This window comes from Oncorhynchus kisutch, linkage group LG28 (genome assembly GCF_002021735.2).
Source record: "Oncorhynchus kisutch isolate 150728-3 linkage group LG28, Okis_V2, whole genome shotgun sequence".
Lineage (NCBI taxonomy): Eukaryota > Metazoa > Chordata > Actinopteri > Salmoniformes > Salmonidae > Oncorhynchus > Oncorhynchus kisutch.
The window spans coordinates 1,533,919-1,555,036 of record NC_034201.2 but is presented as its reverse complement, the minus strand read 5'-3'; the positions used below and the strand labels follow the sequence as shown (position 1 = coordinate 1,555,036).

Below are 21,118 nucleotides of genomic sequence, written 5' to 3'. Positions count from 1 at the left end.
GATGTCATTTTATCTATCGCCAATGACCTTGAGCCTTCTTGGATGGGCACTCCTAATGTATAACTCTGTGGCAGCACCCAAGGGACTAGAATGTTTTAGCTCTCCCATTAGACTTGGCAGTGACGTAGTGTCCCCATGAGTGACAGAACACTGAGCCAATCACGGAGCAATGCTAAGTATTTTCTGCTGGCTTGCCCCACCACCATAGAAAGCGCTGAGCTAGGCTGAAACACCTGCATTTTGGAGCTGCCTTACTTACTGTCATTCACCACTCCATCTACAGTACAGAGAGAGAGGGAGAGAGAGAGAAAGAGAGCCCATGTAGTGATATACAGTATGACATAATCAAAACAGAGTGACACACGCCCAGCCCTATAGTGAAATGCTCATTTGAGATCGCAAACATCTTAAAGGAAAAATTCACCCATTTTGATGTTATATCGTGTTTGTGTATGTTTTCATATGTATCTGAGCTATTCGTCGTTTCATCCGATTTTGGCAATGATGCCCTTTATCTACTTCCTGAGAGTAAGATTAACTCGTGGATACCATTTTTATGTACGTATATGCATCCAGTATAAAGGAAGTTAGAGGTAGTTTCACAAACCAATGCGAACTAGCTTAGCACTAAGACTGGGGGCTCTGTTTTAACAAAACTAATGCAATGGTACATCTTAGCACTCGTGGTAGAGTTATAGGCTTGGGGGTTGTGTCAGAAATATTTTTGCGATTTTCACAACCGGAATTATGGGCGCAGTAGCTTTCGGTGTTGCGAAAGGGCTGGATAAGAGCATCTGCTAAATGACTAAAATGTCATGTAAATGTTACAAACAAATGGTGGGTGTGTCGAGGCGTGTCCCCTCACTGGCCAATTAGAACGTGCTAAATATGTATTTGCTAAAAATTGTTGGGTTCTAGCTTGAAATATACTTATTCATGTTACCATAGTAGAACTTATTGATTACTTCAGATATATAAGGAATATATATGTTGGGGTCAATGGAGGGTGGATAAGAACTAGGCGTATGGAAAGTAACTGAGTGAGACAAGGGAGAGTGCAAAAAGATTACATTCTGTTAAAACATGTTTTTGTTAAATCTGGTTCTAATACAAGGTATCAGGTACCATGACCAAATTATTACCGTAATTACTTTTTTTTTACCGTTTTAAACGGTCAATTGCCGTGGGTGAGGAAATCTAAACACTCTGGACATCGTCAGGAGAGTTGTCGGAATAATAACTATTGAAATGGCGATCGGCGGCCCCGATTCTCCCTTTATAGGGGGACTAGAGGAAGAAAAGTTTAACAAAGCCATAGAGGCGCTGAAAGAGGTTCACGAGCATTCTACCAATTCGGCTTGAATATGGGAAAAATGTAGCTGGCCTCTGTGCGGACGATTGTGGTTCGGCGAGAGGACGGTTTCTATGTGGAAGGAGACGTAGGAGGCCACGTCTCACACAACTTCTTTGTCGATACCGGCGCTGAAATATAATTGATTCCTTATGATGACAAATTGGCAAAATTTGCGACAGGAAAAAGTATTACACTTAGCGGGGTAACAGGGGCAGAATCGAAAGCCATACAACTACTAACCGGCTGAAATAATAGCAACAATGGCGCTCACTGTGGCCCTGTCCTCCAACACTTATACCAGAGACCTGAGTCCAAGCCAGCAACCTGTGTACAGCATCCAGTCGAAGCTATCAACTGCATTTTCTCTCAGGAGTGCAGCATGAGTCCTGAGACAGTCCATGTGGAGTGAGCATGGAGAGTTCACATCCAAACTTCTCTCATGCCGCTGGTGCATGGTTCGGAAAATGGACAAGACAGAATGGTGGTGGTGGCTCAGGTGAGCGATTAATTCGATATTGAAATCGGGACATTATTAAGGGCCATCCAATTTGACAGGCTTGAGTTACATGTGTGCCATTGTGAGGATGAACTGTAAAGCTATCTGAAGAAGAAAATTAAGAAACACCAGAAGAATGAGTGCCGGGAAGGAGGGGGGGTGGTCAACCGTGCCCGTAATTGATTTAGGGTTGCCCTAAACTGTTTATTTGAGGTATCAGGTTGATTGTGGGGGTCTGCACACTGGCAAATGCATAGTAATTTAGACAAAAAATACATTAAGATACCTATCTGTCATTAACATGCCACTCGCGACAGTGTAAGTCAGGGACAATCGGTGGCCGTGATGAGAAAAGTTCATACTGGTAATATACAGTGCCTTCGGAAAGTATTCAGACCCCTTGACTTTTTCCACATTTTGTTACGTTACAGCATTATTACTAAACGGACTGAATAAAAAAAAACACAATACCCCATAATGATAGAGCAAAAACAGGTTTTTAGACATTTTTGCTAATGTATTAGAACTAAAAAACAGAAATTATTTACATAAGTATTCAGACCCTTTGCTATGAGGTTTTAAATTTAGCTCAGGTGCATCCTGTTTCCATTTATCATCCTTGAGATATTTCTACAAGTTGATTGGCGTCCACCTGTGGTATATTCAATTGATTGGACATGATTTGGACAGGCACACATCTGTCTATATAAGGTCCCACAGTTGACAGTGCGTGTCAGAGCAAAAACCAAGGGATGAGGTCGAAGGAATTGTCCATAGAGCTCTGAGATTTTTTCGAGGCACAGCTCTGGCGAGGGACCCCAAAAAATGTCTGCAGCATTGAAGGTTCCCAAGAACATAGTGGCCTCCATCATTCATAAATGGAAGAAGTTTGGAACCACCAAGACTCTTCCTAGAGCTGGCCGCCCGGCAAAACTGAGCAGTCAGGGGAGAAGGGCCTTGGTCAGGGAGGTGACCAACAACCCGATGGTCACTCTGACAGAGCTCCAGAGTTCCTCTGTGGCGATGGGATACCCTTCCAGAAGGACAACCATCTCTGCAGCACTCCACCAATCAGGCCTTCATGGTAGAGTGACCAGGCGGAAGTCACTCCTCAGTAAAAGGCACAAGACAGCCCACTTAGAGTTTGCCAAAAGGCACCTAAAGTAGTCTCAGACCATGAGAAACAAGATTCTCTGGTCTGATGAAACCAAGATTGAACTCTGGCCTGAATGCCAAGCGTCGCGTCTGGAGGAAATCTGGCACCATTCATACGGTGAAGAATGGTGGTGGCAGCATCATGCTCTGGGGATGTTTTTCAGTGGCAGGGGCTGGGAGACCAGTCAGGATCGAGGGAAAGTTGAACGGAGCAAAGTACAGAGATCCTTGATGAAAACCTGCTCAAGACCACTCAGGACCTCAGACGGGGGTGAAGCTTCACCTTCCAGCAGGACAACGACCCTAAGCACACATCCATGACAACGCAGGAGTAGCATCAGGAAAAGTCCCTGAATGTCCTTGAGTGGCCCAGCCAGAGCCTGGACTTGAACCTGATCGAACATCTGCGGAAAGACCTGAAAATATCTGTGCAGCGACACTCCCCATCCAACCTGACTGAGCTTTAGAGGATCAGCAGAGAAGAATGGGAGAAACTCCCCAAATACAGGTGTGCCAAGCTTGTAGCGTCATACCCAAGAAGACTCAAGGCTGTAAACGCTGCCAAAGGTGCTTCAACAAAGTACTAAGTAAAGGGTCTGAATACTTATGTAAATGTGATATTTCAGTTTTTTATTTGTAATAAATGTGCCAAAAATGTTTAACCTGTTTTTGCTTTGTCATTGTGGGTATCCACTGAATCCACTGTAGGCTTAGGCGTTCACCATAATTAATTAATGTATTAATTAGAAAAGGTATGACGCCCAAAATGAAGTGCTGGCCTTCAGTTTGCAGAATAGGCTATGGTAAGACTGGGAATTAATGGAAATGTGGGTGAGGGAGAGTCCCTAATGTATTTTTGTCTTTACTACTCTTGGCTTCTCCCCCATATCTCTTGTTGTGGCCCACAGAGATGTTGTGCCTCATACCTTTTCTAATTAATACATTTTAATATATTATGGTGGACGCCTAAGCCTACACAGTGGATTCGGAAGGTATCCAGACCACACAACTTTTTCCACATTTAGTTACTCTAAAATTTATTTTATTTTTATTTTTATCGCTCATCAATCTACCCACAATGACAAAGTAAAGTGACAGGGTAAAACATTTTTGGCACATTTATTACAAATAAAAAACTGAAATATCACATATCGGTGAGACAGGTTAAATGAAATCCCAGCGTTGCATTCCATGAGAGTTATCCAGCCAATTCAGAGACTGTGTTACAAAGGAGCTGATGCCATCTACTGGTAATCATTAGTATTCCTGCTGAAGAATTGACGATCACTTCACAGTGTGAAATAGCAGCAGGTTTCTATGGCTGTCAATCAGTGGTAGCTGATCTTGTCTTATGAAATGTACAAATACTTCAATTTCTAAATCACAATGGAAAACCCATCCTTCTCCACCGGGAACTTTAACCTGTGCAGTGCTGACCATATTTCCACTGTTTCTGGATGGTTGATGGAACCAGATTTTGTTGATTGTTAGAATTATTTTTTATTCAGATATTTACAACAAAGTCCACAGAAGACATACATACATATGGACAGCCATATATATGGGTGATTTTTCTATTGAAAAAAATAAATAGAAAAACAGACCTGAACAGGGTTAGTCAAACCATTACATATTTCACTGGTAAATATGTAACATGTCATATTAATATTCTACTGCAGTGTTTTACTAACAGCGTTTTAACTTCAAAAGGGTCACCTTGACAGGAAGAATGCGGATGCACAAAAACCACACTTCATCGAGGGTGAACAATAATCACCACAAAGTTCTTGGGAGACATGACAATGAGAATCATTACATCTTATCGGCATATAAATCTGCAGACAATGAAAAGCTAGTGGTACTTCAGGAGAATGAGATTCACAAGCAAACAGAATGATCAAACCACTACACAGTGTGGCCGTAACATTTCTTTTTTTTCAAACAGTGAGAGTAACTATTTGCTCACTGTCATGTATCAGAACGTTTTCACAGTTGGACCATAAATACAAAGTAAAAATACACAGTTCCCTTACAAGACAAAGGATGATGCAAAACAAAATCAACATGGCACAGTAACCTTATCACACCAATAGAAACAAAAATAAACTACTTTTAGTGCAAGAGAGGAAAACTTTAAAACCAAATACTATTAGTATCAACCACAACAGGATGCTTTTCTTTTTGGAAATGGTGAAGATTCTCAGATTCAGTCACATACATTAAAGGGACCTCATTTCAGATCAGGAAAGGAAAGAGGGTAGACCAGCTACGACAACTTGACCGAGTAGAACATTAGGGAGTAGTGACGACATGGTACCTCTCAGAAGCCTGAGGGAGTGAGGATGTTCATGTCTCGAGGTTTGAGTTTGTGCGGCCGGGCTGACCGTCTACTGCCCTCTATGGTAGGGATCTCCATCTTGGGTGGGGCCTGTTTGTCGACAGCAGGGTCATCAGCCAACCGAGTGGCCTGGGCCTTCATCACCTCCATGGGGGTGGGCTTCTGGGCCCCGCGGTAAGACTGGAGAGCAAAACCCCCTGGAGAGAAAAACACAGGACTTATCTTAGGTAGGAGCAATAAGTGCAGGTCGCCTCCAAAAATTATTGACACCCTTGATAAAGGTAAGACTTATTAAAATAAATAATAAAATACTGAGCTGTTGTAAGCTCAGAAAATGTTGGGAAATTATATAATTTCATACTAATACAATTGCTAAGAGAAAGAGATTTTGTTTAAAAAGTAATACTTTATCTAAAAATCAACAGATCTCAAAATTATTGCCACCCCTAAAGAATCGTGTCGATTAAATCAAACAAAATGAAATCTGCATTAACGTTCAACTTTTTAAAATTATTCTCAGAGAAAATGTATTGTGACATTCTATGGCTTCCTGTTTCACTGGGGTATAAAAATAAGGTAAAACGCATGTCAAATCGATTTGTCATCCATTGCCATTGGAAAAGGCAAAGAACTCACAGACAAAAAGAGACAAATGGTTGTTGACCTTCGTAAAATCAGGCAATGGGAAAAAAAATTATAATGATAATAATGGTGATGGTGACACTGATTTATTTTGAATTCGAGGCACACTTAACCAGCATGGCTACCACAGCATTCTGCAGCAATACGCCATCCCATCTGGTTTGCACTTAGTGGGACTATCATTTGTTTTTCAACAGGACAATGACCCAAAACACCTCCAGTCTGTGTAAGGGATATTTGACCAAGAAGGAGAGTGATGGAGTGCTACATCTGATGACCTGGCCTCCACAATCACCCGACCTCAACCAAATTGAGATGGTTTGGGATGAGCTGGACCGCAGAGTGAAGGAAAAGCAGCCAACAAGTGCTCAGCATATGTGGGAACTCCTTCAAGACTGTTGGAAAAGCATTCCAGTTGAAGCTGGTTGAGAGAATGCCAAGCGTGTGCAAAGCTGTCATCAAGGCAAAGAGTGGCTACTTTGAAGAATATAAAAATATTTGTTTAACACTTTTTGGGTTACAACATGATTCCATATGTGTTATTTCATAGTTTTGATGTGTTCACTATTTATTCTACAATGTAGAAAATAGTACAAATAAAGCAAAACCCTTCAATGAGTAGCAAACTTTTGACTGGTACTGTACATATTTCCTCAATTACCTTGACTAACCTGTGCCCCCGCACATTGACTCAGTACCGGTACCGCCTGTATATAGCCTCCACATTGACTCTGTACTGGTACCCCCTGTATATAGCCTCCACATTGACTCTGTACCGGTACCCCCTGTATATAGCCTCTACATTGACTCTGTACACGGTACCCCCTGTATATAGCCTCCACATTGACTCTGTACACGGTACCCCCTGTATATAGCCTCCACATTGACTCTGTACTGGTACCCCCTGTATATAGCCTCCACATTGACTCTGTACCGGTACCGCCTGTATATAGCCTCCACATTGACTCAGTACCGGTACCCCCTGTATATAGCCTCCACATTGACTCTGTACTGGTACCCCCTGTATATAGCCTCCACATTGACTCTGTACCGGTACCCCCTGTATATAGTCTCCACATTGACTCTGTACCGGTACCCCCTGTATATAGCCTCCACATTGACTCTGTACCGGTACCCCCTGTATATAGCCTCCACATTGACTCTGTACCGGTACCGCCTGTATATAGCCTCCACATTGACTCTGTACCGGTACCCCCTGTATATAGCCTCCACATTGACTCTGTACCGGTACCCCCTGTATATAGCCTCCACATTGACTCTGTACCGGTACCCCCTGTATATAGCCTCCACATTGACTCTGTACCGGTACCCCCTGTATATAGCCTCCACATTGACTCTGTACCGGTACCCCCTGTATATAGCCTCCACATTGACTCTGTACCGGTACCCCCTGTATATAGCCTCCACATTGACTCTGTACCGGTACCCCCTGTATATAGCCTCCACATTGACTCTGTACCGGTACCCCCTGTATATAGCCTCCACATTGACTCTGTCCCGGTACCCCCTGTATATAGCCTCCACATTGACTCAGTACCGGTACCCCCTGTATATAGCCTCCACATTGACTCTGTACCGGTACCCCCTGTATATAGCCTCCACATTGACTCTGTACCGGTACCCCCTGTATATAGCCTCCACATTGACTCTGTACCGGTACCGCCTGTATATAGCCTCCACATTGACTCTGTACCGGTACCCCCTGTATATAGCCTCCACATTGACTCTGTACCGGTACCCCCTGTATATAGCCTCCACATTGACTCTGTACCGGTACCCCCTGTATATAGCCTCCACATTGACTCTGTACCGGTACCCCCTGTATATAGCCTCCACATTGACTCTGTACCGGTACCCCCTGTATATAGCCTCCACATTGACTCTGTACCGGTACCCCCTGTATATAGCCTCCACATTGACTCTGTACCGGTACCCCCTGTATATAGCCTCCACATTGACTCTGTACCGGTACCCCCTGTATATAGCCTCCACATTGACTCTGTACCGGTACACCCTGTATATAGCCTCCACATTGACTCTGTCCCGGTACCCCCTGTATATAGCCTCCACATTGACTCAGTACCGGTACCCCCTGTATATAGCCTCCACATTGACTCTGTACCGGTACCCCCTGTATATAGCCTCCACATTGACTCTGTACCGGTACCCCCTGTATATAGCCTCCACATTGACTCTGTACCGGTACCCCCTGTACATAGCCTCCACATTGACTCTGTACCGGTACCCCTGTATATAGCCTCCACATTGACTCTGTACCGGTACCCCCTGTATATAGCCTCCACATTGACTCTGTACCGGTACCCCCTGTATATAGCCTCCACATTGACTCTGTACCGGTACCCCCTGTATATAGCCTCCACATTGACTCAGTACCGCTACCCCTCCACATTGACTCTGTACCGTAATAGCCTGTATATAGCCTCCACATTGACTCTGTACCGTAACACCCTGTATATAGCCTCCACATTGACTCAGTACCGGTACCCCCTGTATATAGCCTCCACATTGACTCTGTACCGTAATACCCTGTATATAGCCTCCACATTGACTCAGTACCGTAAAACCCTGTATATAGCCTCCACATTGACTCTTTACCGTAATACCCTGTATATAGCCTCCACATTGACTCTGTACCGTAATACCCTGTATATAGCCTCCACATTGACTCAGTACCGTAATACCCTGTATATAGCCTCCACATTGACTCTTTACCGTAATACCCTGTATATAGCCTCCACATTGACTCTGTACCGGTACCCCCTGTATATAGCCTCCACATTGACTCAGTACCGCTACCCCTCCACATTGACTCTGTACCGTAATAGCCTGTATATAGCCTCCACATTGACTCTGTACCGTAACACCCTGTATATAGCCTCCACATTGACTCTTTACCGTAATACCCTGTATATAACCTCCACATTGACTCTGTACCGTAATACCCTGTATATAGCCTCCACATTGACTCTGTACCGTAATACCCTGTATATAGCCTCCACATTGACTCTGTACCGTAATACCCTGTATATAGCCTCCACATTGACTCTGTACCGTAATACCCTGTATATAGCCTCCACACTGACTCTGTACCGTAACACCCTGTATATAGCCTCCACATTGACTCTGTACCGTAATACCCTGTATATAGCCTCCACATTGACTCTGTACCGTAATACCCTGTATATAGCCTCCACATTGACTCTGTACCGTAATACCCTGTATATAGCCTCCACATTGACTCTTTACCGTAATACCCTGTATATAGCCTCCACATTGACTCTGTACCGTAATACCCTGTATATAGCCTCCACATTGACTCTGTACCGGCTCCTCCCTGTATATAGCCTCCACATTGACTCTGTACCGTAATACCCTGTATATAGCCTCCACATTGACTCTGTACTGTAACACCCTGTATATAGCCTCCACATTGACTCTGTACCGTAATACCCTGTATATAGCCTCCACATTGACTCTGTACCGTAATACCCTGTATATAGCCTCCACATTGACTCTGTACTGGTATCCCCTGTATATAGCCTCCACATTGACTCTGTACCGGTACCCCCTGTATATAGCCTCCACATTGACTCTGTACCGGTACCCCCTGTATATAGCCTCCACATTGACTCTGTACCGTAACACCCTGTATATAGCCTCCACATTGACTCTGTACCGTAACACCCTGTATATAGCCTCCACATTGACTCTGTACCGTAATACCCTGTATATAGCCTCCACATTGACTCTGTACCGGTACCCCCTGTATATAACCTCCACATTGACTCTGTACCGTAACACCCTGTATATAGCCTCCACATTGACTCTGTACCGGTACCCCCTGTATATAGCCTCCACATTGACTCTGTACCGTAATACCCTGTATATAGCCTCCACATTGACTCTGTACCGTAATACCCTGTATATAGCCTCCACATTGACTCTGTACCGTAATACCCTGTATATAGCCTCCACATTGACTCTGTACCGGTACCCCCTGTATATAACCTCCACATTGACTCTGTACCGGTACCCCCTGTATATAGCCTCCACATTGACTCTGTACCGTAATACCCTGTATATAGCCTCCACATTGACTCTGTACCGGTACCCCCTGTATATAACCTCCACATTGACTCTGTACCGGTACACCCTGTATATAGCCTCCACATTGACTCTGTACCGTAACACCCTGTATATAGCCTCCACATTGACTCTGTACCGTAATACCCTGTATATAGCCTCCACATTGACTCTGTACCGGTACCCCCTGTATATAACCTCCACATTGACTCTGTACCGGTACACCCTGTATATAGCCTCCACATTGACTCTGTACCGGTACCCCCTGTATATAGCCTCCACATTGACTCTGTACCGTAATACCCTGTATATAGCCTCCACATTGACTCTGTACCGTAACACCCTGTATATAGCCTCCACATTGACTCTGTACCGTAACACCCTGTATATAGCCTCCACATTGACTCTGTACCGTAATACCCTGTATATAGCCTCCACATTGACTCTGTACCGTAATACCCTGTATATAGCCTCCACATTGACTCTGTACCGGTACCCCCTGTATATAGCCTCCACATTGACTCTGTACCGTAATACCCTGTATATAGCCTCCACATTGACTCTGTACCGTAACACCCTGTATATAGCCTCCACATTGACTCTGTACCGTAATACCCTGTATATAGCCTCCACATTGACTCTGTACTGGTACCCCCTGTATATAGCCTCCACATTGACTCTGTACCGTAATACCCTGTATATAGCCTCCACATTGACTCTGTACCGGTACCCCCTGTATATAGCCTCCACATTGACTCTGTACCGTAACACCCTGTATATAGCCTCCACATTGACTCTGTACCGGTACCCCCTGTATATAGCCTCCACATTGACTCTGTACCGGTACCCCTGTATATAGCCTCCACATTGACTCTGTACCGGTACCCCCTGTATATAGCCTCCACATTGACTCTGTACCGTAACACCCTGTATATAGCCTCCACATTGACTCTGTACCGTAACACCCTGTATATAGCCTCCACACTGTTATTTTATTATTATTTATAAATTATAAATTTGTATTATTTATTTGTTACTTCAGTTTATTTTAGTAAATACTTTCTAAACACTTATTTTTCTTAAAATGGCATTGTTGGTTAAAATGATGGGCTTGTAAGAATTTCAATGTAAGGTATACCTGTTGTATTCAGCGCATGTAACAAATTAAATTTGATTTTATTGGAACCAGGAGCTACAGTCAGATGAGACGAAAATAGAGATCTATGGCCACACACACCAGCGGTGGTTTCGGCATTGAAAGAACAATGCATGTGCAGAAAAGGACCGCAGGTAAAATATGTAGGTGGATCATTTATGTTACAGGCCTGTTTTGCATCCACTGTTCCTGGGGCACTTGCTAAGGTCAACAGCATCACGAACCAGTAAACAGGACTAGCCAAAAACCTGGTTGCCTCTCCCAGTAGGCTGAAACTTGGCAGCAAGTATATCTTCCAGCAAGTCAATGATTCTAAGCACACATCAAAATCCACATAGAAATGGTTAATTGACCACAAAATCAACCATTTGCAATGGCCATCTTAGTTTCCGGACTTAAACCCCATTGAAAACCTGTGGTTTGAATTGAAGAGGGCAGTCCATAAGCGCAGACGAAAGTTCAAGGATGTGAGCTCTAATCTCAAAAAACATTTTAGAAAAAGGCCCAGTGTCATTGTCCTTGCCAGGGGAGGTTGCAAAACAGGGGTGCCAATAATTTTGAAACCTAGCATTTTGAGATAATATATATATTTTTGTAAACTATTTAATCAAAATCTATCTAAACAATTGCATTAGTATAAAATAATACAGTTGTCCATGTTTTTGGAGCATGCAATATAGCTCAGTATTTGTATTATTTATTTTATAGTCGTTTTTTCTCATCTTGATCAAGGATGCCAACAACTTTGGAAGTGACTGTATATGATCAAAACGTTTCGTTGACTCTATAAACACCTGATAAATTGATCATTTGATAAAAGCGTCAAGGCAACACAGATAAGGACATCTGGTAAAACAAAGAAAATAAAGTGTACTGATGTAGTACACAACCATGTAAAAACAATCGTATTCATGTGTAATTCACATCAAAGAACATTGAGCCAACCTATAAACTGAATTACAGCTAAACAGGGTTTCTAAAACTATGATTCGGGATCCAAAGTGGGCCCTGGGCATGTGAGATGGATCGCAAATTCGGAGAATACATCTATAATCACACACTATTTCTTCTTCATTTTGAGTTGTTGGAGGACGATTTGGGTCGCAGGAAAAGTTGAACACCATTACCAAACCAAAACATGTTAAGTATCACCCTCCCCAAATCCCATTTACCTGTGTTTGTGTGGTCCGCACCGGTGTCGGTATTGGATTTCTGGACCACCAGACGTGGTCCAAAAACACCCCAGCGTTCGACTGCTCCTCCCCCCTCATCAGCACCCATGTCCACACTCATATTAGAGCTGGTACTGAGGTCTGAGCTAGTGACAGTTGTGCTCTGGCTGGTGAACCAGCCCCTGCCAGGAACACAGAGAAATGCCAGACGGTCAACCACTTTACAGTGGCCACTGAACAGGCATTATACTCATGCTCATATACGTAGGTGGGCAAGGGCACGTGTATTTGGTGTTCAGGGTCAAAGTACAGCATGTTTCCATAAACAGCTGGTAATGAGGACATGGTTGCACTTACCTGCGTTTCTGTTTGGGTGAGCTCTGAGGAGTGCTATTTGGGGTGGACTGAGCAGATGATGTTTGCTTGTCCTCTTGTCCTCCCTTATGTCCTGCTCCCATGTCCATACTTTGAAAATTCATTTTCTACAGGCATTACAACAAAAGGGAAAAAAGTATATAGTATGATGAATATTATTAACAGTTAAATCTCAATAATCACTCCTCTTTGACATACTGTAGATTGCTAATTGAGATTTGGAGCATTCATTGATTACACTGTTGATGCTTTACCAAACCAATCATCAAAAAGAATACAATTTATAAAATATTATTCATAAAATATTAGTAATATTTTCCTGTTAATAATTATCGGACTCCAGATAATAAAGTAGGGCCACAGTAAGCGATAAAATAAAGACTCACATGGAATGACTCTGGCATGCGATGGTGGTGGCGGGTCTCCTCAGAAGTGAGGCCCTTGTGGGGCGTGTAGACAGTGTCTCTCAGCCCAGCCTGCTGCTCAAACCTGTACATGCTGTCCTGGGTTTGCTCTGGAAAAACACAGAGGACATAATATATATTAATAATGTAGGAAATAGTAAAAATAAAAAAAACCCTGGTACGGGTAGGTGTCTCCAAACTTTTGACTAGTACTCTATATACCACCCCCACCCCACCCTAATCAGTGTTCCATTAATGAGCAACAGGATTGGATGAGCTCACGTTGAGAATACAGTAATCCTCATTCATTATCACAGTGAAGAGTCTTACTGGTCATCAGAGAGTTCATAATGATGGAGGAGGCTTTGGCTTTCACCACTACTGGCATATGTGGCCTGAGACCAGCGTCAAACGTGGCAGCATGGGTCAGGGCATTTCCAGATTCATCCTCCTTCAAAACAAGAGATTAAAAAAACTAAACATGGATCACACAGGCAGCTAGATGAACATTTGTATGAATAGAAACACCTGGGATCATATCCATAAAGTGTGTTGGAGTATGAGGGCTGATCTAGAATCAGTTTAGTCTTTTAGATCATTATGAATAACATCACATGGACAGGGGGGGACGTGAATCTAGATCAACACTTCTACTCTGAGACGCTTTATGAATATGGACGAACACGGATCACTATCTTAACTACGTGAGGCTATAAATCAGTGGAGCATTGTGTGTGATATCTACCTCAGCCAGAAGACTGAACCTTCTGTCTGGTACCACGGGTCTCCTCCCCCATAGGTTGTTGATGTTGATGTCAGAGGGAGGGGGCGACATGGGTGCCTCCATGTTGTCATCATAGCTCATGGCACGGCGGGTCATGCCAACGGGCAGGGACATGCCTCCCAGGAGCCCCTCTGGGGTCCCAGACTCCAGGGCTGAGGAGGGAATGTTGAAGCATTAAAACACTGTCTAAAATAACTTCAAATGTGCTCAAAATACATAACATGATGATCAGTGTATCTTGCCACTCTATAGGAGTTGGAAGCATATGTTTGCATACAGTATGCCATCACCATTTTAAACAAGTACACTGCAATGCCCACTCTTACTGCCCCCCATCCTTACCTGGTATATCTCCTGACCTGGACATTGTTGCAGAAGGCTGTCTCTGTTATGGCTCACAATGGGTTATTGTTCAGATTAATCCAACCTGACAAAAGATTGGACTGGACCTTTAAGGGACAAGGAGACTATTTTGAATACCAGTACCTAATTTCACCAACACAGAACAACCTATTTTGCGATCATTTTAGGCTATTCATAATGAAATGTACAGTGTACATGCTCACCTCAGAGAAATAATGTCATAATCAAAATGATGTATGTAATATGAACATGCACTACTTAGAAGTGAGTGATCCAGATAACCATGGGGGAAAAGGACGAAACACCCAGTTGCATGCTTGAGTAGGTGGCCAAAGACGGTTAGCAACAGTAATTAAAACAAGGGCAACAGCTTGTTTATTGACAACATTGCGCTGCTCAGGTGAGTCAATGTTTCACTGCTTGGCAGCTGATATGGTGTTGTGCTCTGTTCTGGTGTTCTATTCTCCTGGGTGCTATTTGAGAAAGAAATCTGGAGTCATCTGTGTCAGGGAGGCCAAAGTCTTTACTGACAAATACAACCTGAAATGTAGGTTAGGTTAGATAACAGAGGCAAAGGCTTGCCCATGCTTACCGTGTGTGTAGTGCTGAATAGAGGTAATGACCCCTACAATAGGCTGGGTTTATTATCTGGCTCACTCTCAGACAGTAAGGCCTGCTGACAAAGCATTGTGGGAGATGCAAAGGAGCACAGCCCTGTGAAGCTGAAAAGGAACCAAAATACAGCAATCAGCAGAAGACATGACAGACAGGCGGTCTTTGGCTGGGGTACTCTCTGGCTATGCTCAGAAAAACAAGAGCTCTAGAGCAGATAATAGCTGACACTACCCATTATCATCGTCATCATCCAAAGGCATACAGCACAGTATACCGCAAACTGTGTGGGGGAACTCGTACTTAATATAATGGCTACCTATATAAACACTCATGTCCCTGCATATGGCACACGTTCATTGGGATCATCTGTAACCATTTCTAATGATCAATGCAAGTTAACAACAACTGTCATCGATTTCCGTAATTAAAATGGAACAAATAAAATGCAATGCATGTGAGTGTTGCTGCCTGGGATTATCTCACTCTATGCGCAATCCGTTATGCAATGCAATGGCTGTGAATGTTGCGCTGGATCAACCGGTGTAGACCGGTGATGATGGACACAGCGAGTAAAATAGAATAGCGCGCGGCTGTTCTTCCATCACCAAAAGCAGTTTTTTTGGACAAATAAATGATCATGCCTGACATACTATTTCAAATGCATTATGAAGCAGATTCGCAGCCATATCAAGCTACAGCGAGCGATTATGGTTCTGTAACGACAACAATGGTCATTGAATGAAAAACGCAATCTAACATGTACAATTTCGTTTCCATTTACCAGATTTAACGCCTCCCACGTCGCTTACAACAGACACGTTGACGATGAAGACGGTCGTAACCTTACAATGTCAACGGGAAAGGTTTCAGAACAACTGAGAAACATCTCGCCCATGATAATACCCAGCTCCCAATGTGATGAGGAAAGTCTGAGCGTTGTGAACCTCGGCCACGTGATCATTCTGCAAATAAAAGTCCCCCTGACAAAATGTTACATGACTGTTACTGAACGTTTTTCTGATTTAACATTGTAAAAAGTATATAGTTTAAAATAGCTTAGACATACATTTATTGAAAATACAAACAATACATTATTTAAATAATTTAACAAAGATCGATTTACTGTATATATATATATATATATATATGTATATATTGTTTTTCATTATAGTCCCCAGTAAAACAACAACAACAACAACAATAACAATACAATACCAACACTGTTGCTGGACGTATTAACGTTTTTTACTACTGTCAACTCTTAAAAGAACATGATTTAAAAATGTTTTGAGGATAACGTTTTCATATTGATTGGCCCAATCCAGGGCTACCTGTTAACTGGGACACAGTGTCGCAACCAGTGTTCGCGCGCCTCGTTCTCACTCTTTCTCTCCTAAACTTGCTGTGTCGACCTCTGAATGTCTGGCTATGATTTATTTGTATTCTTTTCAGATTTTTCAGGGCGTGCTGCAGGACCAGGGGTGTGCCTACATGGCCATAATCGTATGCGTAATCATATCCATAAATTGACTGTTGGTAGTCGGATCGAATGATAATCCTGATCAAAATGGGAAGTGTTTTAATATGCCTAAATAGATGTTGGGGAAAAAACACCTGTCTGCACATTCTCAATGCAAAAAAAACCTGCAGATTAAGAGCAGCGCGCCGAGTGGTGTGTGTGTGTGTGTGTGGCAGAGGGCAGCCACATTTCCTTTCACTCAGTCAGAATGCGCAGTCATCCAACTAGCATTTTCGAATCTGTGAGTAAATAAAGCAGAATATATTGATAAAAGTCACCTTGTCTGAGAGAGATTTACATGGTTATCCAAACGTCACGCCCGGGTAAGCCTGCACAAAACACGGCCCTTATTTGAAGTGTTTCTAAAAAATCCCCTATGGGAAAAGTGAATGGTGGACAGCTAGGCATTATGGGTATTTTGACACCTCCGCTGTGGGGTTTTATTCTGAAAATTACTCCACTTTCCGCAGCAATCCTCACTGGCTAGTGGTTTCTAAGGCAAACCATGCTAGATCAACTGAGCAAACTCGCACCTGCTAGCAGCCTAGTGTGAGCTTGTTTGAATGGCCATTACGGTAGCTAATTTGCCAGCTTGTTGATGAAGTTGTACAGCAGCACCAAAGTTATGGGACTGTTCACTGAAATCACATGTATCTGATTCTGACAGCTGGCACTGCGCCTCACTATTTTGTAACATTTGGCCAACACCATAGTGTCGCAGCTAGCGCAGGTATCTGGATAGCTGTGTGACGCAGAACTCAATCACAGCAGAAAAGAAAATAACTTTCTTATCATGAAAGCCAATTTGTTCTATTATCTACAATTTCACTACACTAGCTAGCTAGAGGGAGTATTAATCATTGAATGTGTGAACTGGCATTTTGCGTAATTCTGGATTGATGTGAAACTGGTTCAGCCAGCGATTGCAGATGTTAACCTTAGCTATGTTGTCTTGGTAAGATTTTAGAATGTTAGCCTCATTAAATGTATTTTTTTTGTCTGTGTCTGTGACTTGTTTGGTCTCCAGGAACTTACTTATTTTATATGGACAACTGGTCCCCTTAAGCTCCTGTGCTAATGCAAACCATGTATGATTTCACCCACTCTTCACAATGTAGGTCTATTGTGTTAACAATGTACTGTAGCAATGTAAGAATTTGCTCTCGACTGGAGCAGTGGTCTAAGGCACTGCATCTCAGTGCTAGAGGTGTCACTACAGACCCTGGTTCGATTTCAGGCTGTATCACAACCGGCCGTGATTGGGAGTCCCATAGGGAATGGGATCGATATGACAACAGCCAGTGAAAGTGCAGGGCGCCAAATTCAAAACAACAGAAATTCCATAATTAAAATTCCTCAAACATAGAAGTATTTCACACCATTTTAAAGATACACTTCTTGTTAATCCCACCACAGTGTCTGATTTCAAATAGGCTTTACGGCGAAAGCACCACAAACGATTATGTTAGGTCAGAGCCAAGTCACAGAAAAACAGCTATTTTTCCAGCCAAAGAGAGGAGTCACAAAAATCAGAAATAGAGAGAAAATTAATCACTAACCTTTGATGATCTTCATCAGATGACACCCATAGGACTTCATATTACACAATACATATATGTTTTGTTCAATAAAGTTCATATTTCTATCAAAAAATCTCAGTATACATTGGCACGTTATGTTCAGTAGTTCCAAAAACATCTGGTGATTTTGCAGAGAGCCACATCAATTTACAGAAATACTCATTATAAATGTTGATGAAAATACAAGTGTTATGCATGGAACTTTAGATACTCTTCTCCTTAATGCAACCGCTGTGTCAGATTTCAAAAAAGCTTTACGGAAAAAGCACACCATGCTATAATCTGAGTACGGCGCTCAGAGACCATCAAGCCAAAAAGATATCCGCCATATTTTGCAGTCAACATTAGTCAGAAATAGCATTATAAATATTCACTTACCTTTGATGATCTTCATCAGAATGCACTCCCAGGAATCCCAGTTCCACAATAAATGTTTTGTTTGATAATGTCCATCATTTATGTCCAAATAGCTACTTTTGTTAGCGTGTTTTGTAAACAAATCCAAAGTCCCGAAGCGCTTTCACTAGGAGCAGACAAAATGTCAAAAAGTTCCATTACAGTCCGTAGAAACATGTCAAACGATGTATAGAATCAATCTTTAGGATGTTTTTAACATAAATCTTCAATAATGTTCCAATCGGAGAATTCCTTTGTCGATGGAACGCAAGCTACCTCTTACATGAACGAGCGTCACGAGCTCAAAGCATTCTGCCATACCTCTGACTCATTCCCCTCTCATTCGCCCCCACTTTACAGTAGAAGCATCAAACTAGGTTCTAAAGACTGTTGACATCTAGTGGAAGCATTAGGAAGTGCAACATGACCAATATCCCACTGTATCTTCAATAGGGAATGAGTTGAAAAACTACCAACCTCAGATTTACTACTTTCTGGTGGATTTTTTTCTCAGGTTTTTGCCTGCCATATGAGTTATGTTATACTCACAGACATCATTCAAACAGTTGTAGAAACTTCAGAGTGTTTTCTATCCGAAAATACCAATAATATGCATATATTAGCAACTGCAACTGAGTAGCAGGCATTTTACTCTGGGCACCTTATTCAGCCAAGCTACTCAATACTGCCCCCAGCCATAAGAAGTTTTAACTGACTGGCTTAGTTAAATAAAGGGTCAATAAAAAAATGTAAAAGTAATACGTGTTTGGAACAGTCAATAATAGTGTAGTGACAGTCTATAGCAGTGTCATAACCGTTTAGTACAATGTACAGCACATCTACCAATACACAGATGCATTTCAAGAGCCTAAATTATTTTGTTTATTTTGTTCACCACGGACAGAGTAGTATACGTTTTTTGCACCGGTGTGGATGTGAAATCTGAAACCACTTGAAGCTGGGATGTCCCTCCTACCTTTCCAATCGCACCACAGTTTTTCAGTCCATTCTGTCTTCTACTATCTTCCAAGGGCACAGCTGTGTGGACAGAGGTGGAAGAAGTACTAAATTGTCATACTGTTACGTTCCCCAGTTTCTGTGTTGTTTTGGGTTTGTATGTGTTTGAATGTGTATTTCAGGAAATGGCTTCCTGAAGTCCGAAGCAGCTGATTGGTCAGCCCCATTGCAGATTGGAGCTCTGACCCCGCCCTCTCATCAGGGGATGCAGCTGTCTGCAATTACAAACTCCTTCTGCAGCTTGAAAAGCCAGTGTTCCTTTGAGGAAGGGAGAGCTTCTTTGATGTCCTGTGTTGGTTGTTTCTCAAAGACAGTTTTTGTAGCTGGTCCTGCTGAGGTATGTTTATGTCAAAAACGACGGTGTTTTTGATTATTGAAATGGTTCACTTTATGTTATTAATTATTCTGTTTTTGTTCCCATTGGGAAGAGGAAGGCACCTTGGGAGTGCTTAGGCAAGAGGCCTGTGGGCATACATATACCCATAGTCTATGCACACTAGGTACCCCACCCCCTGTATTGTGGTTAGCGTGCCAGGTGGTGTTCAGAGAGGGGACTCTAACTTTCTTTGCTTTGGTTCTGTCCAACCCCTTTTCCCCCAAATTACCGTGTGAAGAAAGAATAAATTCCCTGTAAACGGTAATATTCTCTGCCTCTGTCATCCTTACTCGCACCTACAATCACATACCTCATTCACTCCACGGGGAGTGGTGTGTAACATGGTGTTGTGTTCCCCCCCCCCCACCCCCAAGAGGTGTGCGTTACTCAAGTATGATGTTAAAGTAAAGATCCCTTAATGTAAAATGACTCCAGTGGAAGTCACCCTGTAAAAAGCCCCATATACAACCCACCACTGTGACATCTACGCTCTCGTTGGCTGGTACTCGCTACTCGCTCCAGGTCATATGTAAGTCTTTGCTAGGTAAAGCGCCGTCTTATCTGACCTCACTAGTCACCATAGCAAAACCCATCCTTAGCACGTGCTCCAGCAGGTATATTTCACTGGTCATCCCCAAAGCCAACACCTCGTTTGGTGTTGGCTTATCGCTGTACACAGCCAATCTGTAAATAGCCCATCCAAATACCTACCTCATCCCCATATTTGTTTTTTATCTGCTCTTTTGCACACTAGTATTTATACTTGCATATCCTCATCTGCACATCTTTCACTCCAGTGTTAATTGCTAAATTGTAATTACTTTGCCACCATGGCCTATTTATTGCCTTACCCCACTTCATTTGCACACACTGTGTACATATTTTCTATTGTTATTGACTGTACATTTGTTTAGCCCATGTGTGTAATTGTGTTTTTGGGCACAGCTTTGCTTTATCTTGGCCAGGTCGCAGTTGTAAATAAGAACTTGTTCTCAACTGACCTACCTGGTTAAATAAAGGTGAAATAAAAACTTACGTAAAAGTATCAGATTTTAAATGTACTTAAGTACAGTGGTGGAAAAAGTGCTCAATTGTCATACTTGAGTAAAAGAAAATGCTATACATCAAATTCCTTATTTAGCAAACCAGATGGCACAATGCCCTTTTTTATTCATTGTTTTTGACAACCAAGGGCACACTCCAACACTCAATTTACAAAGGAAGCATTTATGTTTAGTGAGTCCACCAGAG

The 21,118-nt window shown here is 42.6% G+C and overlaps 1 protein-coding gene across 4 annotated transcripts; it reads right to left on the bottom strand.

Annotated features, from left to right (window-relative positions):
* Positions 1-4,108: 4,108 nt before the first annotated feature.
* LOC109873395 (putative monooxygenase p33MONOX) lies at positions 4,109-19,577 on the bottom strand. 4 transcript variants are annotated; one of them, XM_020465052.2, is made up of 9 exons: positions 15,761-15,921; positions 14,957-15,086; positions 14,344-14,450; positions 13,963-14,153; positions 13,548-13,668; positions 13,200-13,327; positions 12,796-12,920; positions 12,439-12,620; positions 4,109-5,540 (listed from the first exon to the last, which is right to left on the bottom strand). In XM_020465052.2, exons 3-9 carry the CDS (start codon positions 14,366-14,368, stop codon positions 5,326-5,328), a joined length of 987 nt encoding a protein of 328 aa, XP_020320641.1. In that variant the 5' UTR covers positions 14,369-14,450; positions 14,957-15,086; positions 15,761-15,921; the 3' UTR covers positions 4,109-5,325. The 4 variants fall into 4 exon arrangements, with proteins under 4 accessions (XP_020320641.1, XP_031664020.1, XP_031664021.1 ...); XM_031808160.1 differs by lacking the exon at positions 15,761-15,921 and adding an exon at positions 19,451-19,577 and having other exon boundaries at positions 4,486-5,540; XM_031808161.1 differs by lacking the exon at positions 15,761-15,921 and adding an exon at positions 16,777-16,887 and having other exon boundaries at positions 4,486-5,540.
* Positions 19,578-21,118: the final 1,541 nt, after the last annotated feature.